The sequence below is a fragment of the Typopeltis vanoorti genome, chromosome 11 (assembly GCF_054136105.1).
Source record: "Typopeltis vanoorti isolate ZY-2024b chromosome 11, IOZ_Tvanoo_1.0, whole genome shotgun sequence".
In the NCBI taxonomy this organism is placed as follows: Eukaryota; Metazoa; Arthropoda; class Arachnida; order Uropygi; family Thelyphonidae; genus Typopeltis; species Typopeltis vanoorti.
Window position 1 is genome coordinate 73,606,549 of NC_143559.1, and position 26,615 is coordinate 73,633,163.

The following is a 26,615-nucleotide window of genomic DNA, read 5'->3' on the forward strand; positions in this document are numbered from 1 at the left end:
AAGTGGGATCTTAAATTAAAGCGAAAAATTGTCATGTTAGTACACAACTGCACTGCACACACAAACAATTTATCGTTAAAGAACATCAAAGTAATTTTCTTGCCTTCAAACACTACATCGTTAATTCAGCCATGTGACCAAGGATCATACAAGATTTTAAAGCTTATTATCACAGGGAAGTTTGTGTGAGAATTAGAGCTGAACTTGATTATATAAAAGACCAATCTGATGAAAGTGCAATTGCAAAAAAGATTTCCCTTCTTGATGCATTGCATTTGGTAGCAATGTCGTGGAAGCAAGTCTCAGAGAAGACTATTGAAAACTGCTTCCAAAAACAGGTGGATTTTTTAAGACAAACTCTGAAACTCCTTCTTCCGAAGAACTTGAATTTCTTGCAAATGAAATTTTTGATAAAACCCCCAGACAGTATGTCAAAAGAAGAATTTGAAAACTGGTTGGATATACAACGTTGAAGTGATGGCTACAATGTCAGTGATGGAAATATGTCAAGATGCTTCCGATGAGAACTTTAAACTAATAGAAGAATGTGAACCTAATACAAGTATAGAAGAAGAAGAACAAATTTTAGAAGCTCCTCCAACCAATGCCTAGATGCAAGAAGCTCTACAAATACTTTATTATGGTGTGTAACATAGAGTGACAAACTTCGAAAGGCATTATGAGTATGAACAATTTATTCATGAACTACTATATTCAAAGACATGACAGACAGCACTAGGTAATTTTTTAAAATAAATTATATGTTGTTAATTATTAAAACATTGTTTCTAACAATAGGTTAAATTAAATCATGTTCATAACAATAAATTGAAATAAATGATGCAATTTTTTATATCCTTTGCTTAATGTTATCAGGTGGTTATAGTTATCAAAAAGTGACTGTCACAAAGCGATCACAATAAGCACAGTCTACTGTATTTGTCTTATAGTGAAATTCTAATCTTGGCAACCTCTATCTGGTGTGAATCTAGATTATTTTTCTCCAAGTTTCTCTTTCCACAATTTTTCTGGGCCTTTTAACAATTATGCTTGCAGAAATCTTACTAGGAAAACTTGGTGGGAAAATTCCTCTATAATTCTCATATTCCATTTTAATTCTCTTTTTATAGATGTGTACTATGATAGCTCTACTCCAATCATCTGTAATTTGACCCCATGACTAAACTTTCTGAATTATGCAGTACAAAACTTAACCATTGCAAAACTTTAATACCTCCATATTTGAGCCTTTCTGGTTGAGTATCATCTATATCAGCTGCTTTTCCACATTTCAGGTTTTTGACCCTGAACTAGTAAATAAGGAACTAGCAATTAAGATAATTTCTAAAAACATTCCTTTCCTGGGAAACATAGGATTCATTTTTATGCACTGTGAAATAAACTAAAGGATTTATATGACAACATGACATTGAATGCCGGCTGGGGCGTTGCTCAGTTAGACAAGCCCCCCCCCCCCCCCCCCCCCCCCCCCCCCGTTATTTTCACAGGGAACCAAGGCAAACAGCAAAAAAGCCAGCTACTGGATCAAATCTTGACACACATCCCCAACTCAACATCACCAGAGTTCAAGTTTGGTACTATCAACATAAGAAGCCTGAATGGAAAAGAAATGGAGCTATCTGAGGAATTGGATAAGTACCATGTCGACAAAATAGGGGTTGCTGAAACAAAAAAGGCGAAAACTGGTGAGATCTTTCTGAGCAATAAATACAATATGCTATATTCAGACAATGACAATCAACGAAAAGAAAGAGTAGACACAGTATTCAACACTAAATACAAGACTAATCTTCTTGAATGCAAGCAATATCAAGTAGAGTGATTCAGACAAATAAAATGGCAAAATGGACAACAAGACTTATTTGTACCTATGGTCCCACAGAAGGTTCTACTAAAGTAGAAGTGGAGGAATTTCTTGAGACTTTAGAGAAAGCAACTGACACAATGAAAAAAAGGAAAAGTTGGTCCTTGTTGGGGATCTAAATAGCAGAGTAGGAAATGATTGTCAGACATACAAAAATATTATGGGAAAATTTGGAGAAAAGAGCAAAGCTAATAATAATGGCAAATACCTGTTGGATTTCTGTTCAGGACACGGGCTGGTTATTACTAACACAATGCTCCAACATAAAAATGTGCACAAATTCACATGGAGAGAATAGGCAAGGAACAAGAAAAGTCTCATTGACTATGTTATTGTTGATAGATTTTCTTCCTGGTGCAGGACACCAGAATGTACAGAGGATTTGAAATTGGAAATGATCACCATTTAATCTTCAGCAGGATAAAACTGAATTTCACATCGAAAAGAAGAGCATGCAAGAAAGTTTTAAAGCGAATAAAAGTCGAGCAGCTCTCAGATATAAACTGTAGACTAAAATACACAAATATTATTCAAGAAAAAATGAAAGATTTTGAGAACAGCAACAAAACCTTGGAGATTCGGTGGCAAGTCCTGAAGAAAACACTGATTGATTCAGCCAGAGAGGCATGTGGTGAGGTTGTCTGTAAGGATAGAAAAATCAGAACTCTATGATGGACACTGGAAGTTAAAGAGGCATTGAAGGAAAAGAAGAAAGCACAGCAAAAATTCCTGGCAAATAAGTGAGCTTGTGCTCTTAGAGAATATAGAGAAAAATGTAAGAAAGCTGAACTCTGTGTAAAACTAGCTAAACAAAAAAGTCATGGGAGGACTTTGGTAAGAATAGAGAAAATAAATAACAAGAAGGCAGCAAGATATTCTGGAGGTTGTTGAAGAAGCTCAGAAATGGAGGAAAGAGTGCTGTAAAAGTAATTAGAGATGATAAAGGTGACATGAAAACAGGAGAAAAAGACATCCTTGAAGTATAGAGTAATTACTTCGAAAAATTGCTAAATGAAACAAGCAGTAATGACAGCACAGTGGTAAAAAGCACTGACCAGGCATGCAGTCAAGAATACATATCCATACTTGAAGTAGAAAAGCCATCACGAGCCTGAAATGCGTAAACGCAGCAGGAATAGATGATATTCGACCAGAAACTCAAGTATGGAGGTATAAACATTTTGCACTGGCTGCACTGCATAGTTCAGAAGGCCTGGACAGAGTGACGAATTCAAGATGATTGGAGTAGAGCTCTCATAGTATCCATATATAAAAAGGGGAATAGAACTGAATGTGAGAATTATGCAAGTATACTTGAGAAACGATTAAGAAGGATTGTGGAAGAGAAGCTTGGTAAAGAACAAGCTGGATTCAGGCCAAATAGACGCTGTCAGGATCAGATTTTCACTTTACGGCAGAGAATTGAGAAATCATGGGAATATAACAAAGATCTGAATTTAAGTTTTGTAGATCAGGAAAAGTCATATGACAATGTGCCAAGAGAGGATCTATTCAAAATGCTACAGTTATATGGTGTCAATAGTTCATTATATCAAGCAATACTTAGTCTTTATTTGAGTTGTAAGTCAGCAGTTAGAACTGAAGTACAGCAAGGTGGTTTAATGTTAAATCTGGTGTGAGATAAGGATGTACATTATTCGCTCTGTTATTCATTATCTATATGGATCACATTGTGAAGGAAAGTGATATTAAACCTGATATAAAAATTGGAGATGTTAATATCAGCTCTTTGCTTTATGCAGATGATGTTATACTTCTAAACAAATCCACTACAAGTCTGCAAGATTCCTTGACTAAATTGAATAACTGTTGTAATAGATATGGTATGAAGGTCAGCAATAACAAGACAAAGACAATGAAAATAGGCAGAAGCACTGAAAATGTCAACTGTGTTGTGAATGGAGAACCTGTGGAACAAGTAAAACATTTCAGCTACTTAGGGACGATATTTAGTGAAGATGGTAAATTAAATATGGAAACAGATAACAGAATCAACAAAGCTAGTATGGTAGGAAGTCAACTGAATAAATTGATATTGAATAAGAGAGAAATTAGCCAAAACACTAAATTAGCTGTATACAAGACAGTGTTCAAACCAATTTTAACTTATGGATCTGAGAACTAGGGCCAGAATTAAAACACTTGACTAAAGACTAGAGACCACAGATATGTGAGTCCTGAGAAAGATTAGGGGCATGAACAGATGGCATCAAAGGCAATATCATATTAAAAACGAGGATATTAGGAAAGAACTTGACATTGTCAGCATCCAGGAATGCATTAGCAGAGCTAATCTCAGGTGGTATGGTCACTTAAAACAGAATGGGAGAGGAAAGATTAGCAAAACAAGTGTTCTCTGCCAGGTTGGCAGGAAAAAGATCTAGAGGAAGACAAAGATATAGGTGGATTGATACAGCAAAAAGTTTCTTAGAAGACAGAAATATAAGATCTGATAATATTGGAGTCTTGACGGGTAACAGACTGATTTGGAGGAAAATTATAGATAGGAAGTTAGTAATGATATAAATTTTTCATGTAGTACTATCACATCCTGTACACCCCTTGAGGGTGTATATCAGGAATTTGATGATGATGATGAAATAATGATAAATAATAAAATGAATAAAATAAAATTAAACACTTAATAAAATTTTTCTGAACCATATAATAGAGGAAGAGTGGCCATTATTTTTTAAAATTTTACTCGAATTTACTTTTTATAATTCTAGAAAACTCTGGGGAGCAGATTACATGCACAAACTTTATGGAAACATTCATATAATTCAGACTTGTTTAAAAGCTAATTATTTTTTTCCCACTAAAATTGGAATTAACTAACATCTACTGTTTATTTGTGTTAATCGTTTCTCAGAAATGATTTCTGCAAAGTAAAAATGGATATTTTGAATGTGGTGAGCATGTTGATTTATGGCAGCCACTTTTTTTGTTTCACCATATCACTTGCCAAGAAATGACACTGATACCTAAGCTCAAATTGCCTGTGGTAATGGAATGATTTTTAATGGGCCTTTTACAGGTTATGACTTGGTTAGTCTTTACATGGTGATGGCAGAAAGAATGTGTTTTGTGGATGAACACTTTCCATGAATACATGCACACCAAAAAAAACTGTGATGTACGGCTGTTCTGATAAGATGAGAGTGATTGGCAAGGAATTTTTATCATCATCATAGCAGCAGCCATTTTCTGTCCATGAAGACCTCCATTCCATCCTACGTTGAGCTATTCTATGCTACTGAATCCCAGCCATCTTTGTAATCTCATCTTCCTGCCATCTATTTGATCTATTCAGATATTAGCTTTGTCTATTTTTGAGTGTTATTTCTTGTAATATGACCAGGCAAATGCCATTTGGATTTTTAATAGCTATTACAATGTCTCTCACCCTGGTCTGAGTGTATTTCACTTTGTATCTTGGTCAATTTTTTTAGTCTAAGTCCATGTCTCACTTCCATGTCTTTGTTTATATTTAACCCTTTCTTTTTTACTTTCTGCATTCAATTCACTGTTCATTTGATGCAGCTCTTCTGCAGTTTCTTAAAAGAACAATGTCATCAGCAAATCATAGATAATTTAGTTCTTTCTCATTTACTAAAATTGCTTTCTTTTTCCATTCCAGATTTTTGATTTATAGGAAATATGAATTTTATAAGAAATTTCATATTTGTTCTCGATCGTATACATGCATTTGAACTTTAATATATATGAGTAAGTATATCAATATAAGGTTTTTAAAATCCTTGAATTGGATTCTTATCTTAAATAAATGAATTACATGAATTTAACTAAGAATGTAATATTTTATTTTATACTAAAGAAGCAAAAAGATAAAATTTATTATGTACATTACCTTACATAATCTTACCTTAATAATACCATCTTTTGTTTCTTGCAAAAGGTGAGTCCTTAGTTCTTTCTCAAAATGAGGATATAGCATGTTGTTTAGAGCAAGTTCTAAGGCCTTCTGACGCTGATCATTCCACTCTTGTACATTCATGCTATATTCATCCTGAAATAATAAAAGAGAAAAATACAGTAGGTGGAACTGTTAATAAGTATCATAAGACTACAAATAGGTGAGGTATAACAAATCTTGGGACAAAATCAGTGGCTTGGTTGGCCAAGTGGATAGTGTGTTCATTCTCGTTGGAGACTGAACGTCATGAGTCCAAAGTTCCATATTTGGACTCCAACTTTGATCTACAATTGAAAATCTAAAATTTTCAATTGTATGCTGATGATGCAGAAATATGCAAGGCGATCAGGGATGCTATTGATATACAGCACTTACAGAATGGAGGGAATAGGTTGGAACTGTAAGCAAATGATAATGATTATCAATTCGATGTTAGTAAGGATAAAATTACACAATTTGGCATGGTGAGATATCCAACGGCATATTAGATTGGTGGATTATGCTCGGAAAAACTGTTGAAACTAGGGATCTTAAGTTATGGTGGGTAGGAATTTGGAGTTCAAAGGTCACATAGCAGAAGTTACAAATATAATTCAGAGGACAATTATAATACTGAAATGAATACTGCCAAGTAAGGAAGTTTTTTTGCCTGTTTACAAGGCCTTGATCTCATACATGGACTACTGTGCACAGATTTACTGTCTGGGGGGGGGGGGGGTTCTGATAGAATAAAGGGGCTGTGGAAGGCCGCAAAGAAGAGTTACAAAGATGATATGGGATTATTACATGGACAGACTCAGAGTATGTGGACTGCATACATTGGTAGACAAGTGATATGATAGAAGCCTATAAAGTTCTGAAAGGGTGTTATAGATAGTGGTTTGATAGAAATTTTCATTATATGGAAGGTGGGGAAGTTGACAAAGCACTCATGGAAGTTTATAAGTAGTTAAGAAAAAGGTAAGAGCTAAATTTTGCTCTAATAGAGAAGTGAGTGCATCTAGTGTGAATGAGTTTAAGATAAGGTACAACAGCTAGTGTGGGTGATTAATGGCCTACCTCAATGAGTATACGACTTCCTGGAGGTCTCTGATAACCATAATAAGATATCTAATTAATAACATAAAAGATCAGGCTCTTAGCATTAACCATAGTTAATACTATTACCTAAGCACCTCTCCTGTGATTAAGGAAAGTTTCCATGCAGTCTTGTTCTGGATGGATTGCTAAACATGTGGAATTCTCAGTCTAATAAAGGTTTATGTTGAACTACAAAGCTGCTAATTATGACAGGCTTAGAAGGTAGATTGGAGCAGTGCTGAAGAAGCTACAAGGAAAGAATGTCAATAGCAAATGAATAGTGGTCAGGAATTGTGTGAGGGAAGTAGTATTAGACTGCATACTCATGGTCATGAAGATAAACCAAGTTGACATTAAGTGAATGAATAGCAATATAAAGAAGAGAAGATGCAAAAAAGAAAATATTATGCATGGAATATAGAGAAACAGGTGGTGAGCATACACATGAGCAGAACAGTACAATGTGCAAACAAGAAGGGAGTTTAGTATGGTAAGACCTGCTTAATCTTCAGATGATTACTTAGATGCTAAATCAGATAATGAAAGAAAATTAGCTAAGCAGGCAAAGTAAATCCAAAAGTATTTTTGCTATGTTGCAAGTAAGAAGAAGAATGATTATGAAAGGATAACCTTAATTCAATGCCAATGGTAGGAAGGTGACAGGAGCAGAAGAAATATTTAAGTTACTAAGTGATCATTTTGTAAGTGTGCACCTTCTATTAGATTTGCAGCTGTCACTTTTGCAGGTTAAGTCACCCCTATTATGTCCATCTGGTACTTACAAATTCCCCAGCTAGCTCCATTTTTTTGCCATTCGGGTTCTTATGTTGATAGTGCCGATCTTGAACTCTGGTGATGTTGAGTTGGGGTGGGTTTTAGGATTTGTTCTAGTAGCTGGCTTTTTGCTGTTTGCCCTGTTTCCCTGGCTAAAACAATAGGGACCTAAATCCCAAATTGCCAGCCCATCCTCGTTCATTCAGTATCCCTACCGGGATACTGAATGAACTGGATATTAGGTCAGAAGCCCTGGTTGGTTCTCTGCATTCCTTTAAAGACTATGTGGAGGTCTCCTCTCAGTTATACAGCTCAACATTTACTATATACAGTTTTAATTAAAAACATTCACTTTATATGTACATAATTTGTAACTGCTTATTCTCCCACTCAATTCAATTCTAAACATATTTCTTTGTATTGAAAAATATGAATGTCTTAAAAAAAAATTGAAATACTCTTTTCTTTGCAGAGCTTCTATTTGCTGAAGATTAAAAAAATTTTTAAGTAATTGTATTATATTTAAAACATCTTCAGTTTGCTTATTTATGTTTTAAGACATTTAAGATTTTTGTTTTATATGGTAATATAAAAACTTGAAGCATATTTCAGAATTTCTTTAAATATTAATTCAATAAACTAAAGAATCAAATTTATTCTGGAAGTAGAAAAACAACATTTGTCTTCCTTATCTGGATGTTCTCATTCTACTTCAACCAAATGGTCCTTAACAGTTCTCAGTATACAGAAAACCAACTCATACTGGTTAATACATTAATTCGAAGTTTCATCATCACCCTTGTCAGAAATAAGGAGTAATCAAATCCTTAGTTGACAGAGCTCATAAAATTTTTCTGCAGATTCTCTTCTAAACAAAGAACTGTCTATTATCAGAACTACCTTTATTGCTAATGGTTATAAGGAAAAAACTATCAAAAAAAAAATAAAATAATCAACAATTATGGCCATCTTCCTAACCCTCCCTCCTCAAGAAGAAATCACCAAAATTTGTGTTCCATATGTTAAGGGAGTTTCAGTAACAATGGCAAGATTACTTCGACAGATTAATGTACAAGTCCCTTTCCATCCAGTTCACAAACTTAATACATTCCTTATCACACCAAAAGACAAATATCCTCCTCCTCCTGTATCTTATTCTGGAGTCTACAGAATCCCCTGCTTTTGTGGCTTATGGAAAAACTGGTCAATCTGCACAAATTCGTCTTGAAGAACATCAAGAATACATTTCTCTTAAAGAACCAACAAATCCGGCTTAGCAAGCGATGCTTTATCCACAAAACACAGGATTCAGTGGAACAAACCAAAATGTCACACAACAATTACTTTCTTCTGGAAAGACTCTACAAAGAAAGCTGTGAAGCACACATTCACAACCCAAACCTGAACAAAATGCCTAAAATTTTCTCAATTTTGGGAAGTTATATTAACTAATCACCATTCATGTTCCTTAATTGTAATTAAATTTTGCTTATATTTAAAAATAATTAACTAAATTAATTTATTGTAATTTATTTTGAATATATATTAATGCAGATGGAGCTATTCTCCTGCAGCCTATAGTGCACATAATATCATGTGCTTTCAATTAAATGGTTGTTCTTTTTAGTTTTCCTATAACTGTATTGACAATGGGTATGAAATTTAGATGAAAAATTTTACAAATTAAAATCTTAAATGTAAATGAATCTGGTATTAATATTTTATCATGAATTCTGCTTATGTCTCGATTTTAAGACAAATATATTTTCCCATTACTAAAATTACAACATAAAAGCATCTACAAATGTTTAAGCACTCATTTCAGAGTTTGCATTGTCTCGTTGTCAGAAATATAAAAGTTTAATCTGAAATTTCTCATTACTTGTATAAACAACATAAAAAAATAATGACTTAATGGGCAATCTATTAACACGTTCGCTGCCAACTACGAGTATACTCGTAGTGGGTAATCCTGCTTCACAAGCCAGCTACGAGTATACTCGTAGGACGCTTACCGCCTGGAACGAGATTATTGTAGTGACCTTGAAGAAGTGAAAATGCTTGGCTTGTGGGGCTAGCTTCAAAACTGTGTATTCTCATAGACCGTATATGCTCTGTACAAGCCAACTACAAGTATACTCGTAGGTCGTTTACCTCCAGTAACGAGATTATCGTACTGACCTTGAAGAAGTAAAACAGCTCGGCGTAGGGGAACAGACCATGCCAAAGTAGCGTGGCAGCGAACGTGTTAATAATACTGATGACTTATCCAAACAAGGTAGAGAAGACTTGTCTAGCAGTGAATTTAGAATTAATACCCTATCCACACCACCACCGAATAACTTGCATTCATGAAGATTACCTGGTACAATGTTTACTAAGCTGCATACAGTATAAACATACAAGGACATCTACATAAACATGGCAGATTGTATAATGTGATTGTCTTGGGCAGGAAGGGGAAAAAAACAACAAATAGTGCAATATATTTAAAGCCAAATTGGTAGTCAACGAAAAAAATGTTTTCCATAGGAATAAGGATCTTGCAAATGAACTGAGCAGTGACAATCTCTTCAACTTCAAAGCAAAGGATGCTGCTGCTGGATTTTAATTTTTACTGCCAACATGATTTTGTGGCATAAATAATAATAATAAGCTGAGAATTTTTTTTTTTAAAATTAGAAATACACATAATGGTACATGATGATATACTGAAAATTTCAAAAGTAAATGGAACTGTTCAGTGTATTTAAAAATACGAGCATAATTACAATGAAATTTTACATTAATGCATTTTTAGCATAGGAGCAGTTGCCACTAGAAGCCTCTACAAAATTCAGAATGAAATGTTGAACCTACTGAACTGGTGCCAGATAAGATCTGGATGCAATGTGCACTATTGTAGAGATATCTAAACTTAGTAGTTCTTCTGTTGTCCCAAATGGTTCTATTGATTCATAAATAACTGACCTATACTTAAATTAAATAAGTAAATGTGATAATTACACGTTATTGAGCAAAACTGTAGATGTTGGTGAGATTGTAAGAATCTCCCTATAATAACATATTCATTAAGAGGTTTTAAATTAATGAACTGAATGAGTAAAATAGCATTATGTTTTTGTATAAATGATATAAATGAAAAAAACTTACCCTGTAAAAGAGCAATTTGATTTCATCTAGATAGAGCTGAAGACCTGAACTGCGACTATCGTGTCTATCCATTGTTATCTTTATATTTAATAAGCCTTCTTCTTCTGCCTAAACCAAAGCAATTTTTTATTTAATGAAGTTTAAATGAACTTAAAAAAATATGAAACATTGTTATTTAGATGAAATGACCCTATGAATAAGACCCATTACAGAGTGGGATCCCAAGGAGGGCCAGTAAATTCTCTAAGTTCAGTGAATTCTATTCTAAAACTCAGCTTTTTATTTTTTTATTTTATTTTATTTTTTTTTGGGGGGGGTAGACAAATTAAGTTCACAAATCTGATTCTAAAGTCAGTTATGACAATATGGATAATCCATTCCACAGTTTTATATCTATCAAATGCATGTATTAATGGGCAGATATGATATTTCTGTAGGGAAGGGAGGGTCTTAAAAATACATCAAAATTCCTTTTCAAGGAAAGGAAATCTTTATCAGGCTTTGAAAATTGTTCTCAAAATCTTTTCATTATTGAAATAATTTTTTACTAGATACAGCAATTCCATATTCTCTCAAAACATCAAATTACTGCTCTTCTCTGTCAATTTCTTAAAAACTCTTCATTTTTATTCATAACGAATATGCAGGAAGGTTACTGGGCACCATTAAAAATTATACTGTTTAAGGGCTTCTGCATAAATTATATTTGTTAATAAGTTTTCTTACAAACAATATGCTTCATCTGTATTGCTGAAAAGCTATATGCGATTTCCTGAAATTAACCTCAAAAATAAAGATAATATATTGATATGAGAAAAGAAATTCTATTAATTATTGCTCATAAGGAAAATTAAGTTTTCTTCATGAGAAATATCACAAGATGATAAATGATGAGCTGGATGCTAACTTTCCAGCATGCTCTTTCACACTGTAGAATTCTGAGGATAGATAATCAGATAAGAAAGGACAAAAAAATAAATAAATAAAGTATTAGAGTACACATAAAGAAGTCTGTTTTTTCTCAAAATCTTTATATTTACAGGTTATATTTATACTATAACCTGTCACAAATTGTGAAATTCGTTGAAGGAAGAAAGAGAATCCACAGTCTAGGAAATCGATGAAAGATATGCAATGGGATTTTTTCCCAAAAGATTTAACTTGAATTGAAGATGCTAAGAAATCATATTTTTGATTTAATCCTTATCAAGTGTAAGCAAACAAAGTTTGCACGTGAAGTATCTTCACAACTAGGCTACTTGTATATAGAGACCTTCACATATATTGCCTTAATATTGGTCAGTGAAACATGGCTGACGGAAGAAGATATAGTTAGTGGGATAGAATGTGTAGGTTATAGTGTGTTTAGGAGGGACAGAGAGAATAAAATGGGGGGAGGGGTATTATTGATGATAGCTGATGAACTGCAGCCAAGGAGAATTGAAGTTGTATCGCAGGATAGTGAAAGGAGCTCATTTGAGGCTATTTGGTGTGAGATTGAGACTGGCAGAATAAAATATACAGTTGGGTGCTGCTACAGACCAGGTGATGAAATAGATGGTGGAGATAGTATGCATAGGGAAATTGATGAAATGAGTGGAAGGAGGGTAATTATTATGGGGGATTTCAACTATGGTAACATTGATTGGAAGGAGGAGAGGACACATGTGAGGAAGGAAAAGGATTTTATTCAATTATTAAGGGATAACTATCTGAGACAGCATGTAATTGAAAATACTAGGGGTGTGAGAGTGCTTGACCTGGTAATAGCATCTGAGAATTTGACTGTAATGAATATGACCATGTTGCCACCTATTGGTGAGAGTGATCATAAGGTCTTGACCTGGGAGGCGGCTAAAGGTGTGGAAATTTCGATTAAGACAGGGTATATGTGGAATTACCGTGCTGGCAAGTATGACAAACTTAGCAGATTGTTTGGATCAGTACCATGGCATGTACAACTGCAAGGACTAGACGTCGATAAAGCATGGGAAGTGATCAAGGAGCATTTACAGGAGGTAATGGCTGATTGTATACCTAGGGTACGAATAGTAAAACAAGTAGGGGTTAAATGGATGAATAACACCATTAGCTTGAGCTGCAAAAAAAGAAACAACTGTGGAGGGAAATTAAAGAAAGGGGTGACCTGCAGGCACACGAACGGTATAAAGTGCAGGCCAGAAAGGTAACGAGTGTGGTAAAAAAAGCAAAAGCGGATTATGAAAGGAAACTAGCTTTGCAAGCAAAGGAGAATCCAAAACAGTTCTTTCAATATGCTGCAAGTAAGAAAAAAACTGTACACGGTAAAATGATTTTAAGGAATGACGATGGTAAGGAGGTCACTCAATCAGTCGATATAGTGGAGTTACTGAGCGCGCACTTTGCAAAAGCATATCATCCAGGTGGTGACATTGAAAAAATGAAGGAACCATTAGTTTATATGGGAATAGTGATGAATGAAGTGGAGGTGACTAGTCTATTACAGAACCTTAATGTGAACACATCTGTGGGATTGGATGGTATACCGGCACAGGTCTTGCGTGAAGCGGCTAAAGAATTATCAGTGCCCTTGACCATGTTGTTTAATCTGAGTCTCAGGTCTGGCTTAGTCCCGAAGGTGTATAAAGAGGGGAAAATAGTTTCACTGCATAAAGGAGGATCCAAGACTACGGTTGCAAATTACCGACCGATCAGCATATCAGGAGTCGTTGTCAAGGTCTTAGAGAAAGTAGTCAAGGGAAAAATACAGTAATGGATTGATGAAAACGAGATACTGTAAACAGGGGACAGCATGGCTTTGTGAAGGGTAGATCATGCTTCAGTAACTTGCTCAAGTTTTATAACAAAGTGACGGCTGAACTGGATAAGGGAAATGGGTTTACAGTGATACTGCTGGACCTGGCGAAGGCATTTGACAGGATACCACATGGAATACTAATCCATAAACTACAACATATGGGAATGGATATAGGGTTGGTTGATGGAGAGATATCAAAGAATAGTTTATTCAGGAGTAGAGTCCAAAAGACTTGATAAGACCTGTGACTAGTGGTGTGCCGCAGGGTTCTGTTCTTGGACCACTGCTGTTTAATCTGTTCATTAACGATATAGGGAAGGATCTAAGTGGAACAATTCATTTGTTCACTGATGATGCAAAGTTGGGTAGGGCAATAGTGAATGCAGAAGATGTCAAAGTCTTGCAGGATGACTTAGATAGATTGGAGTCCTGGGCTAAGGAGAATGGATGTCAATTTAATGTGACAAAATGTAAGGTTATGCATTTTGGGGTGAAAAGATTAGCAGCAGTATACCACATTGGTGGAACTGTACTCCAAGAGATTGATGAGGCCAGGGACTTGGGAGTATTGATGGATAGGGAGATGAAGTTTAGGGGGCACACTGCAAAAGTAGCTAAATCAGCTCATCAACTCACTTGGTTGTTGAAAAATACCTTGACGAGCAGAGACAAGCAAGTTATTGTACCTCTGTACCGAGCCTTGATAAGACCTCATCTCGACTACTGTGCCCAGATTTGGTCACCTCGGTTCCTTCTTGATGGGGAGGAGGTGGAGAGGATCCAGAGGCAAGTGACTAAGATAACAGGTCTATGGAATGAACCATATGAGAACAGGTTGAAGATTTGTGGGTTGCAGAAACTAGTTGATAGGTGGAGGAGGGGAGATATGATTGAGACATTCAAATTGCTAAAGGGATTCTATAGGATTAATTCAGAGGATATTTTTGAGATCAGAACTGGTGGTGGGAGAACTAGGGGACACCTGTGGAAGCTGGGCAAGAGTGTGGTTAGCAGGGGTGTTAGAGCTGGGTTCTTTACTTTTAGAGTGGTAAATGAGTAGAATAAGCTGCCAGAGTCTGTTGTGGGTGCTATGACGGTGAAAGAGTTCAAGACAAGGTATGATAGATACTGTGAGAATGTAATCGCATAGCTGGGTGGACATGATGTTTAGGGCCTCCCTTGATGAGTCTAAGGACTCCTGGAGTCGCCCGAAATAATAATAATAATATCCCATAATGCAAAGCACATCCATTTGGGTGTGTATAATGCTATGCATTATAGGAAGGGCCACTATCGAGTTGGTTTCAACCTTTATTGAGGTCTCATCAGTGGGAGTCAGATCCAGAATCTTTATATCTCCTCTGGGTCTGGCTTCCACTGATGGAAACTTTCCTCCTGGGGAGGAGAGAGGTTTTGCTCAGTGGCTAGTCTCTGCCTGTCACAAAATCTCTGAGCGATCCTAAAGGATCACTCAGAGATTTTGTACAGATATCCTTTTACTTAAACATACTTTAATAAAGGTTGAAACTGGTCTGGGCCATGGCCATTCCTGTAAAGCACAGCATTTTACACACCCAAATGGATCTGTGCTTTGCATTATGGGATACCAAAGCAACTGATGTGAAGTCATTAGCCTCTATTTACAAGTAGCCCATTCGTGAAGATCAAGTGCAAACTTTGTTTGCTTACACTTGGATAAAGGATGAAACCAAGAATATAATTTCTTGGCATCTTTCATTTATAATATAACCAAATGGAAAAACTTCCTACAATAAAAACCAATAACGAAAAATTGCTGAAAAGATGAATTACATAAATCCAAAATTTATGTATTTTGGATATAGTATAACAAAGTGAAAAAACTTTCAACAAGATTTAACACTGAAGTTCCCATTGTAATATTTTACAGGAGCTTTATGCACAATACGTGATGGAATTATGACTGAAGCAAATAGACTATAGAAGGCCAATGTATTAGTTGTCAATTGCATGTGTTCTACTGGCTAGTTTGTCTCTTTTCCAGAAGAGGAAAAAAGCCTTGTCACTTCTAAATGAGATCCAAAAAATCAGAAAAATAATGCTATGTAATTTATGAATAACTTAGTCAATCCTCTGAAAGTCATTTTTACCCCACATTTTTCTTTGAAGTAATAATTTCATTAATTAAATATCATTAATGGGAAAGGCATAGAATAATAAATTCTTCATTTCAGATGGCTAACACAAACATCGAATTCTAGTGGAAAGGCTTAGACGTTGGTTATGTATTATTACTAAATAGTTTAGGGAAATAACAACGTAGGCTAGATTATAATTTAGATTACTCTAAATCCATCACCATACCCTATATCAGAGGTACCACAGAAAAAATTACAAAAATCCTAAAAAAACACGGCTTAACTTCTTGTTACAGACCATATAAGAAATTGGCATCCTTTATGCCCCCCCCCCCCCCCCCCCCGACCTACCTGGTATATACCAGGTCCCTTGCAGCCGTAAGCTGTCCTAATTTGACCAAACAGGTAGGACAGCCAATATCAGAATTACAGAACACAAGGACTACATCTGGTTCCACCAATACATCCACTCTGGTCTTGCAGACCATGCTCTGGATATCCGCCATAAGATACGGTGGAAGAAAGCCATGATCATTCACCTTAGTAAATACAAGTATGAAAGGCTTTTCATGGAATCAGCCTCAGCACTAAGAAACAATCCAAACTTCAACAAATTTGGCTGCATGAGACTGCCTCAAATTTGGGAAACCTACATCAGAAGACCTCAGTCCAATCGCCCAAGAATACCAACATTGCCTGCTAGGGGGCACCAGTAGGACTTTAGGAGAAAGAATAGCTTCCTGCTTCGTCCTCATTTACTCTTTGCTGTGCCTGCGTGCATGTGTCTTGCTCACAAGTTCCTGTTGAAAATGGCAACGTGACGTTGCCGAAATATTGGATTTGTATTAAAAAGTTATTTTAATGTATATCCTAGTCTACGTTGTTATTTCCCTAAACTATTTAGTAATAATGCATAACCAACGTCTAAGCCTTTCCACAAGAATTACGCGTTGCTCAGGGAACAAATCGCTACTACTCGCCGTTTCCTGAGCGATGCTAACTTAGCTATCCAGGCACTCGAAGATGACCTTTCAAGCACCATAAGCCACAAAATGTGGTCTAGTTTGCACGACATCTCGTGCACTGCAGTGGAGAAAGAATTTAAAAAAGTACGAGATCGACACATCAAAAAATTTGAAAATTTAATAAAGAAGAACGCGATCTCGAAACTGCAACTTCCTACTGAAACGGTAGTCGACCTTTCGTCGTCTATTGTGAAACCTGAAGCACTCGACGCCTTCTCACGTGGCCACAACTTCACCATTGCGCCCAGAAGAATACCTGCAGAGGATATTATGATACAAGTTGAACACAGGATACGACACCTTCCTAACCACGTCGCCAATGATATCAGACTGGATGTGGCTTGTGTTCTGACCAAAGCAAAACCACCTAAAGCCAACATGCCCATTAAAGAAATTAAATCTCTACTGGAATTAAAGAAAAACAAGGAAATAATAATCACCAAAGCTGATAAAGGTAATGCCACAGTATTGCTTAACCAAAAGGATTATACAGGTAAGCTGAAAGCTCTATTGTTAGATCGGGCTACTTACCTCCCTATCGAGTACAATCCCAGCAACTCACAAATTAGAAAACTTCACAGGCTCCTTAAGAAGGTCACTTCTTGGCCTGTGGAAGTCACTAACAAATTAAAACCATTTAACTCCGCACCCCCCCCCCCGTATTTATGGACTCCCAAAAATACATAAGGAAAATGTGCCATTACGTCCCATAGTGGATGGCATTGATTCTCCCACATACAAACTAGCTAAACATTTGGCCAAAGCTCTCACACACACTATACTGGCAATACACCTTCATACATAAAAAACTCTGCCCACTTCAAAGCCAGCATAGAAAACCTTACACTCAAACACACTGACGTAATGGTCAGCTTTGATGTCCCCTCATTCACAAATGTCCCACTCAAAGAATCCTTAGAGCTAATCCAAGCTAAATTTCCTCCCGATATCACAGCCTTATTTCAGTTCACAATGAACTCAGGCTATTTTGTTTGGCAAGGAAAATTCTACAAACAGAGGGGACAGCCATGGGTTCTCCGCTCTCCCCATCCTTGGCCAACTTTTATATGGAGACTTTTGAAGAGAAAGCCTTAAACTCTGCCCCACAAAAACCAACCATTTGGCTTCGATATGTAGATGATGTGTTCACTATTTGGCCACATGGCTCCGATGCACTCCTCTCCTTCCTAACACACTTAAACAACGAACACCCCAGAATCAAATTCACCTTAGAAGAAGAAAAAAACAACTGCCTTTCTTTCTTAGACACACTAGTCACCCGCCAGCCTGACGGAACCTTGGTTTTCTCAGTCTATAGAAAATCCACCCATACAGGCAGATATATTCACCAACAATCCCACCACCCTTCCTCACAACAATATGGTGTCATTAAGACACTACACAACAGGGCTAAACTTATCTGTTCAAATGACAATGCCCTAACCACAGAACTAAACCACATTCTCGACACTTTCTCAGCTAATGGCTACCCTCCCAAAACAATCCAAAAAATATTGAAACCAATAAACCACAACCCCCTCCCCCCTCACAACAAGGATTACTCTAAATCCATCACCATACCCTATATCAGAGGCAACTCGGAAAAAATTACAAAAATCCTAAAAAACACTGCTTAACTTCTTGCTACAGACCATATAAGAAATTGCATCCCTTATCCGTTCCACTAAAGACCTACCCGGTGTATACCAGGTCCCTTGCAGCTATAAGCTGTCCTACTTTGGCCAAACAGGCAGGACAGCCAATATCAGAATTACAGAACACAAGGACTACATCTGGTTCCACCAATACAGCCACTCTGGTCTTGCAGACCATGCTCTGGATACCCGCCATAGACTACGGTGGAAGAAAGAGAAAACCACGATCATTCACCATAGTAAATACAAGTACGAAAGGCTTTTCATGGAATCAGCCTCAGCCCTAAGAAACAATCCAAACCTCAACAAATTTGGCTGCATGAGACTGCCTCAAATTTGGGAAACCTACATCAGAAAACCTCAGTCAAATCGCCCAAGAATACCAACATTGCCCACTAGGGGGAACCAGTAGGACTTTAGGAGAAAGAATAGCTTCATGCTTCGTTCTCATTTACTGTTTGCTGTGCCTGCGTGCACGTGCCTTGCTCACAAGTTCCTGTTGAAAATGGCAACGTGATGTTACCGAAATATTGGATTTGTATTAAAAAGTTAATACAAATGTATATAATAATCAATATCCTAGTCTACGTTGTTATTTCCCTAAACTGTTTAGTAACAAACATCTAATGTGGAACAATCACTTGCTATGAGCGTGTACTAGCTTCATCATAAGAAAATAACTTTTGCAAAAGTATTCTTGTATAATAATTTTGTTATTAACTACTCAGAATCATGAAAGATAAACTACCCAGAGGTATTTTTGGAAGAGGTGTTCTAAAAAAGTTTATTTATTGTTATGTGTAACTAATTGTATTTCGTACTCATCTATCCCACAACATAGAAGAAAGAATATATTCCATTCTGATAAGGAGAAATATAATACTGATGACAATCTACAGTAATCCCTCCCCCCATCCACAGTTTCGCTTTCCATGTTTTTAGTTATCCGCGGTCAACCCCAGTCAGAAAATATTAAATGGAAAATTGCATAAACAATTAATGTTTTAAATTTGCGTGCTGTTCTGAGTAGCTTGATGAAATCTTGTGCTGCCACGCCCATGATGCGAATCATCCCTTTGTGCAGTGAACCCCCTATACACTACCCACCTGATAGTCACTTAGTAGCTGTCCTGGTCATCAGATCGACCGCCACGGTATCTCAGTGTGCTGTGTTGCATTAACCCTTACAGTGTTTTACTACTTAATGGCCCAAAGCATAAGACTGCTGGCAATTCAGATAAGCCAAAGGAGTTGTAAAGTGTTGTAAGCCCGAGGAGTCATAAAGTGCTTCTTTTAACTGATAAGGTAAAAGTTCTTGACTTAATAAGAAAAGGAAAAAAAATTTTATGGTGAGGTTGCAAGATCTACAGTAAGAATGATCTTCTATCCATGAAATTGTGAAGAAAGATAAAGAAATTTGTGATAGTTTTGCTGTCACAGCTCAAACTGCAAAAGTTATGGCCACATTACATAATAAGTACTTAGTTAAAATGGAAAAGTCATTAAATTTGTGGATGAAAGATCATCATCATTTATTCACAACATGACATAGTGTGAAAAGGGAAAAAAGATTGACATCAAAAATTAAAGATTGCAAATGATGGTCTTCCGAGTCTCTCTCTATCTTGAACTAACTGGTATATGTCAGATGGAGTTTTACAGTTCACTCTATTAATGGTTTCACAGATGAGGAAGACCGTGCAAACAATTTTGCACGGTCTTCCTCTACGACAATTGCCTACTTCTGGTTTGTACAGGATGAGGGATTCCAAAAAGGGTGAGACTTCAGGCAGCCTGAGTTGATATCCAAGCCGTCTGAGTTTTAATTTTTTTGACTAAACTGACAAGTGGTTCTTGCTTAGCCAGATTTAGTACAGTAGAGTTAGTGACAAGGTCCATCCAAGTGTATCCAAGTATCAGTCTGAGACATGTAGTTCTGAAGGAGTTAATTACATCTGTAGTTTTTTTTTGTTACTTGTTGTCCAGGTTTGAGAACAATACAAGAAGATGGATCTACTGGTTGCATGGTATATACAGGAATACCTCGATTATCACGGTTATTGTTGCCACGAAAAATACAGCAATAATCGAATCCAGGATAATCGTGATAAATAATGCGTGTAAAATGGATGATCATTGCCAAGGATTTTTCAAATCTATTAATTAAATTTTATATATGAAGCAAAAAAGAAATGTGTTAATCGTGTTAAGAAAAAAAATGAAGGTTCATTTAGAAAACCAAGATTATTCTTTAATCTTTATTTATATATGAGGAGTACATACAATTATTCTTTCTTGGATAAAAATTTGTGTAGAGTTGTCTGGTGGAATTTTTTCTTTCTCTTTTCTTCGTATAAAACTCGGTAGTAATGATGGAATTTTCAATTTCCTGACGAACTTTCATTGATCGCTCGAGATTAGGATCGGCGTTCAAGATTTTTTCTTTAAAATTTTCGGCAATTCTAAACATTTCGCCCATTTCTTTGAAAGTAAATTCCTTCGGTGGCACGTCAACTTGTTCATCATTATCATTAATTTGAGCCTCGTAAGCACATTCTCTCTCTCTCTCTCTCTCGAGGTTAATTAGATCTTCAACATCCAGCTCCTTATCATGTGATTAAAGCAGGTTCTGAACATCACCTTTTTCAATTTCTTTTAGTTCTAGATCGAAGCCAAGCTTAGTTAAGTTATTGATAACACAGGTTACTTCATTTTCAAATCCTTTAAAATCATTTGCACAATGAGGAATAATCTTTTGCCATGCCGCTCTCAGATTGCTAGACGTTACTTCACTCCATGCTTCCTTGACATTCTCAATGCAATTTTTTATACTGAATGGCTTCCAGAATTCTGTCAAAGTCATAGCTTCATCTCCTGTAGTCTTTTCTAAAGTAGTCTTTTCTTTGCTTGTGAAAAAGTTCTTCGTAGGTAATATGCCTTAAAGGATGAGTTACACCTTGATCCATTGGCTGGATGATGGAAGTGGTATAAAAAAAAAAAAAAAAATCAGCTAACGCCTTTTTATTCCCATATACGGGAGTAGGTGAGGCCATTTAGCCCTATCTAACTTTTTGGAGATGGAGTGGGCAGTTCAATCTCCACTGGTACCAATCAGAGATAGATGGCCCAAGGCTATCACTAATTAAGCGGTACACAGTGAAGAGAGACGGCTCAAATGTGCCGCCATCTCGTGGTCCCTAACCCTAGCACAATGTATTTAATGTCTGAAATAATGTGGGTTCTACGGTCGATTTTCTTGACTTTATGGGACGAAAAACCCGCTTGCCCGTGCCAGAGATCGACTAAATCGGGAACCAGTCAAAAAAGGCTTAGAAAAATTTCCTCTAGTCGACGACTAGATTCGAAACAAAGTCTCCCTTCGTGCGGCCAAGCGCCATGGTGTGCAAATGCCACATCCACTGAGCTACACAGGCTCTGGAAGTCGTATTAGGTGGTAAATAAATAACTTTTACATTTTCGCACAAATCATTCAGTGCTGTTGGATGACTAGGTGCATTATCTAATATCAACAAGATTTTAAAATCAAGATTTAATGACTTGCAGTACTTTTCAGCTTCAGGAGACAAAAACAGTTTTTAAACCAACCCTCAAAAACAGTTTTTGTCATCCAAGCTTTTCTATTGAATCTCCAATGAACAGGGAGAAAATTTTTATCTAAACTTCTAAGCGGGTGAGGATTTTAAGAACGATAAATAAAGAGAGGCTTCATCTTGTAATCTCCAGAAGCATTGCCACATAGTAAAAGTGTTACACGCTCCTTTGAAATCTTGTAGCCAGGCCATTTTTCATTTTTTGCTAAAAATGTTTTAGTGGGCATTTTTTTTTGCATAAGAAGCCTGTTTCGTCAGCATTAAAAATCTGATCATCGGTATAATTTTCTTCTTCAATGATCTGTTGCAATTCACCAGGAAAACTAGCTGCTGCGTTTTCATTGGCACTTGCATTTTCACCTTGTACACGAACACTATGAATGCTCGATCGCTTTTTGAACCGATCAAACCACCCTGAACTTGCAGAGAAAGTTTCTTCCACTACTGACGCCGAATCATTTTCACTTTCTAATTGTTTTCTTTTTAAAGTTTCAAACAAATTCAATGCTTTTGTTTTTACAGTCATTTGACTAAGAGGAATTCTCTTTTGGTTACAATCTTCTATCCACACTGACAATAGCATTTCCATTTCAATCATAAGATGGCTTCTGTTTGTTGTAGTTTGGGACCCAGACGAGGTCGATGCACTTCGTCCTAGTTGCTTATAGTTTGCAGCGTGGTCTAAAATATGGCAAACAGTTGATTCATTTAGACTGTACTCTCTTGCAATTTTGGCTTTGGTTATACCTGATTCATACTTACTTATCATATGCAACTTGTCTTCTAAGCTGATCACTCTTCATTTCTTCTTGACAGCTGTAGACTTGATATTATCCTCGTTTCTTTTAGCATTCATTGTAGGGGTAAATAAGAAGAAAAATAAATATCCACATGTACTTCAGGCAAAGGTAGACAGTTACTGGTGAGCAGGTGCCGTCAGATAAAATGAAGCACTACAAGAGAACGATACCTGGAGAGTGGCAACCTGAACTGGTTGCATATGCAATGGGCTACATCTTGCAGCCGCGATAATTCGAATTTGGAATGCAATAATTGGAATTTTGGTATCAAATTATAAACCACGATAAATCGAGAATTGCGATAATCAAGGTATTCCTGTAGTCTTAATTTTGTCTTTAATGATATTAATGATTTTCAGATGGGGCTGAGTTTGTTATGGAAGACTAGAGTCAGCCGTTTATGTTGCCTAATGTCATTTTCTGTATTGCTGATGCATGATTCAAGACATTGAAAGTCCTTTACTCTTTTTAAGGGTCTTTTGTTGATGAAGTATAAGGTTTCATAACCTATTGCGAACACTTTGGACTTTTGGATGTTGATATGCAGACCAATAAGTTTAGCCTGTGCCTCTAGTAGACTAAGATGTTTTTGTGCATTTGTTGGTCCTGTATCAATAAGTACAATCCTTGTCAGCAAAGCTAAGATCAGTTATTTGCATGGTGTGGGTGGATGTTCTAACAGTAAAACCAAGATCTTCTGTGTTGATGGTACAGAAGATGTAGTCCAAGCATACCAAGAACAAATAAGGTGCTAGTACATGACCGTGCAGGACTTCTCTTGTCACAGAAGTTTCTGTTTTAGAGATTACTGTAGCATTGTTTGCTTGTATGATTTTTGAGGGTAGACCATAGAAGCTGAGTATTTTAAACATTGCTTCTCTATTAATGGAGTCAAAGACTTTTTTGAAGTGTAACTTATAAAGGTTAAAATGAGTGGTAGGTTTTCATGTGAATCATCTATGATCCTTCTGATGCAATGTATCTGTTCTACTATACATTGTTTTTCAGAAATCCAGCTTGTTTTTTTCTTAAAAGTGGTGTTAAGTAAGGTTCTATTCTATTGAATATCACCATATTATAGATTTTAACTGTGGTTTAAAGGAAAAGTTGGTCCTTGTTGGGGATCTAAATAGCAGAGTAGGAAATGATTGTGAGACATACAAAAATATTTTGGGAAAATTTGGAGAAAAGAGCAAAGCTAATAATAATGGCAAATATCTGTTGGATTTCTGCTCAGGACATGGACTGGTTATTACTAACACCATGTTCCAACATAAAAATGTGCACAAATTCACATGGAGAGAAGAGGCTAGGAATAAGAAAAGTCTCATTGACTATGTTATTGTTGATAGTGATGTTTTCTCCTTGGTGCAGGACACCAGAGTGTACAGAGGATTTGAAATTGGAAGTGATCACTATTTAGTCTTGAGCAGGATAAAATTGAATTTCATATTGAAAAGAATAACATGTAAGAAAGTTTTAAAGCGAATAAAAGTTGAGCAGCTCTCAGATGTGAACTGTAGACTAAAATACAGAAATATTATTGAAAAGAAAATGAAAGAGTTTGAGAACAGGAATCAAACCTTGGAGATTCATTGGCAAACTCTGAAGGAAATATTGATTGATTCTGCCAGAGAGGCATGTGGTGAGGTTGTGTGCAAGGATAAAAAAATCAGAACTCCCTGGTGGACACAGGAAGTTAAAGAGGCAGTGAAGGAAAAGAAGAAAGCATATCAAAAGTTCCTGGCAAATAAGTCAGCTTTTACTCTTACAGAATACAGAGACAAATGTAAGAAAGCTAAACAGTGTGTAAAACTAGCTAAACAAAAGTCATGGGAGGACTTTGGCAAGAATATAGAAAATAAATATCAAGAAGGTGTCAAAATATTCTGGAGGTTGTTAAAGAAGCTTAGGAATGGAGGAAAGAGTGCTGTAAAAGGAATTAGAGATGATAAAATAAAAAGGTGAAATGAAAACAGGAGAAAAAGATATCCTTGAAGTATGGAGTAATTACTTTGAAAAACTGCTAAATGAAACAAGCAGTGATGACAGCACAGTGATAAAAAACACTGACCAGGCATGCAGTCAGGAATACATATCCATACTTGAAGTAGAAAAAGCCATCAAAGGCTTGAAATGTGGAAAGGCAGCAGGAGTAGATGATATTCGACCAGAAATGCTGAAGTATGGTGGTATAAGAGTCTTACAGTGGCTGCACTGCATAGTTCAGAAAGCCTGGACAGAGGGACGAATTCCCGATGATTGGAGTAGAGCTCTCATAGTACCCATATATAAAAAGGGAAATAAAACTGAATGTAAGAATTACAGAGGTATTTCCCTACTGAGTGTTCCTGGCAAGATCTATGCAAGTATACTTGAGAAACGGTTGAGAAGAATTGTGGAAGAAAAGCTTGGTGAAGAACAAACTGGATTCAGGCCAAATAGAGGCTGTCAGGATCAGATCTTCACTTTACGACAAATAGTCGAGAAAGCATGGGAATATAACAAAGATCTGTATTTAAGTTTTGTCGATTTGGAAAAGGCATATGACAAGGTGCCAAGAGAGAAGCTATTCAATACGCTGCAGTTATATGGTGTCAATGGGGCATTATATCAAGCAATACTTAGTCTTTATTTGAGTTGTGAGTCAGCAGTTAGAATTGAAGGAAGTACAGGAAGATGGTTTAATGTTAAATCTGGTGTGAGACAAGGATGTACATTATCCCCTCTGTTATTCATTATCTATATGGATCACATTATGAAGGAAAGTGGTATTAAACATGATATCAAAATTGGAGATGTTAATGTCAGCTCTTTGCTTTATGCGGATGATGTTATACTTCTAAATAAATCCGCTACAAGTCTGCAAGATTCTCTGACTAAATTGAATAGCTGTTGTAATAGATATGGTATGAAGGTCAGCAATAAAAAGACAATGAAAATAGGCAGAATCATTGAAAATGTCAACTGTGTTGTGAATGGAGAACCTGTGGAACAAGTAAAACATTTCAGCTACTTAGGCACAATTTTTACTGAAGATGGTAAACTAAATATAGAAATAGACAACAGAATCAGCAAAGCTGGTATCGTGGGAAGTGAATTGAATAAATTCATATGGAATAAGAGAGAAATTAGTCAGAACACTAAATTAGCTGTATACAAGACAGTGTTCAAACCAGTTTTAACTTATGGATCTGAGAGCTGGGTCAGAAGTAAAACACTTGACCAAAGACTAGAGACCACAGATATGAGAGTCCTGAGAAAGATTAGAGGCGTGAACAGATGGCATCAATGGCAATATCATATTAAAAATGAGGATATTAGGAAAGAACTTGACATTGTCAGCATCCAGGAATGCGTTAGCAGAGCTAATTTCAGATGGTATGGTCACTTAAATAGAATGGGAGAGGAAAGATTAGCAAAACAAGTGTTCTCTGCCAGGTTGGCAGGAAAACGACCCAGAGGAAGACCAAGATATAGGTGGAGTCTTGACAAGTAACAGACTGATTTGGAGGAAAATTGTAGATAGGAAGTTAGTAATGATGTAATTTTTTCATGTAGTACTGTCATATCCTGTACACCCCTTGAGGGTACATGGCAGGAATTTGATGATGATGATTGATGATGAACTGTGGTTTATAGCAAAATAATATCTCTGTGGTTATCCATTCTATTAAGATTGCCCTTTTTGAGTATAGGGACAATAAGGCCTTGTTTCCATTGTTGAGGTATTATTCCAGTGTTTAAACTTGATTCGTGA

The 26,615-nt window shown here is 36.3% G+C and overlaps 1 protein-coding gene across 1 annotated transcript in view; it reads right to left on the bottom strand.

Annotated features, from left to right (window-relative positions):
- Window positions 1–26,615, bottom strand: part of Spt6 (transcription elongation factor Spt6) — a 651,062-nt gene that overhangs the window by 334,055 nt on the left and 290,392 nt on the right. The window contains exons 20-21 of the mRNA XM_090401053.1: window positions 10,851–10,958; window positions 5,793–5,936 (exon numbers count right to left, since the gene is read on the bottom strand). Of these exons, the coding sequence (XP_090257179.1) occupies window positions 5,793–5,936; window positions 10,851–10,958 (252 nt within the window). The remainder of the gene's footprint in view (window positions 1–5,792; window positions 5,937–10,850; window positions 10,959–26,615) is intronic.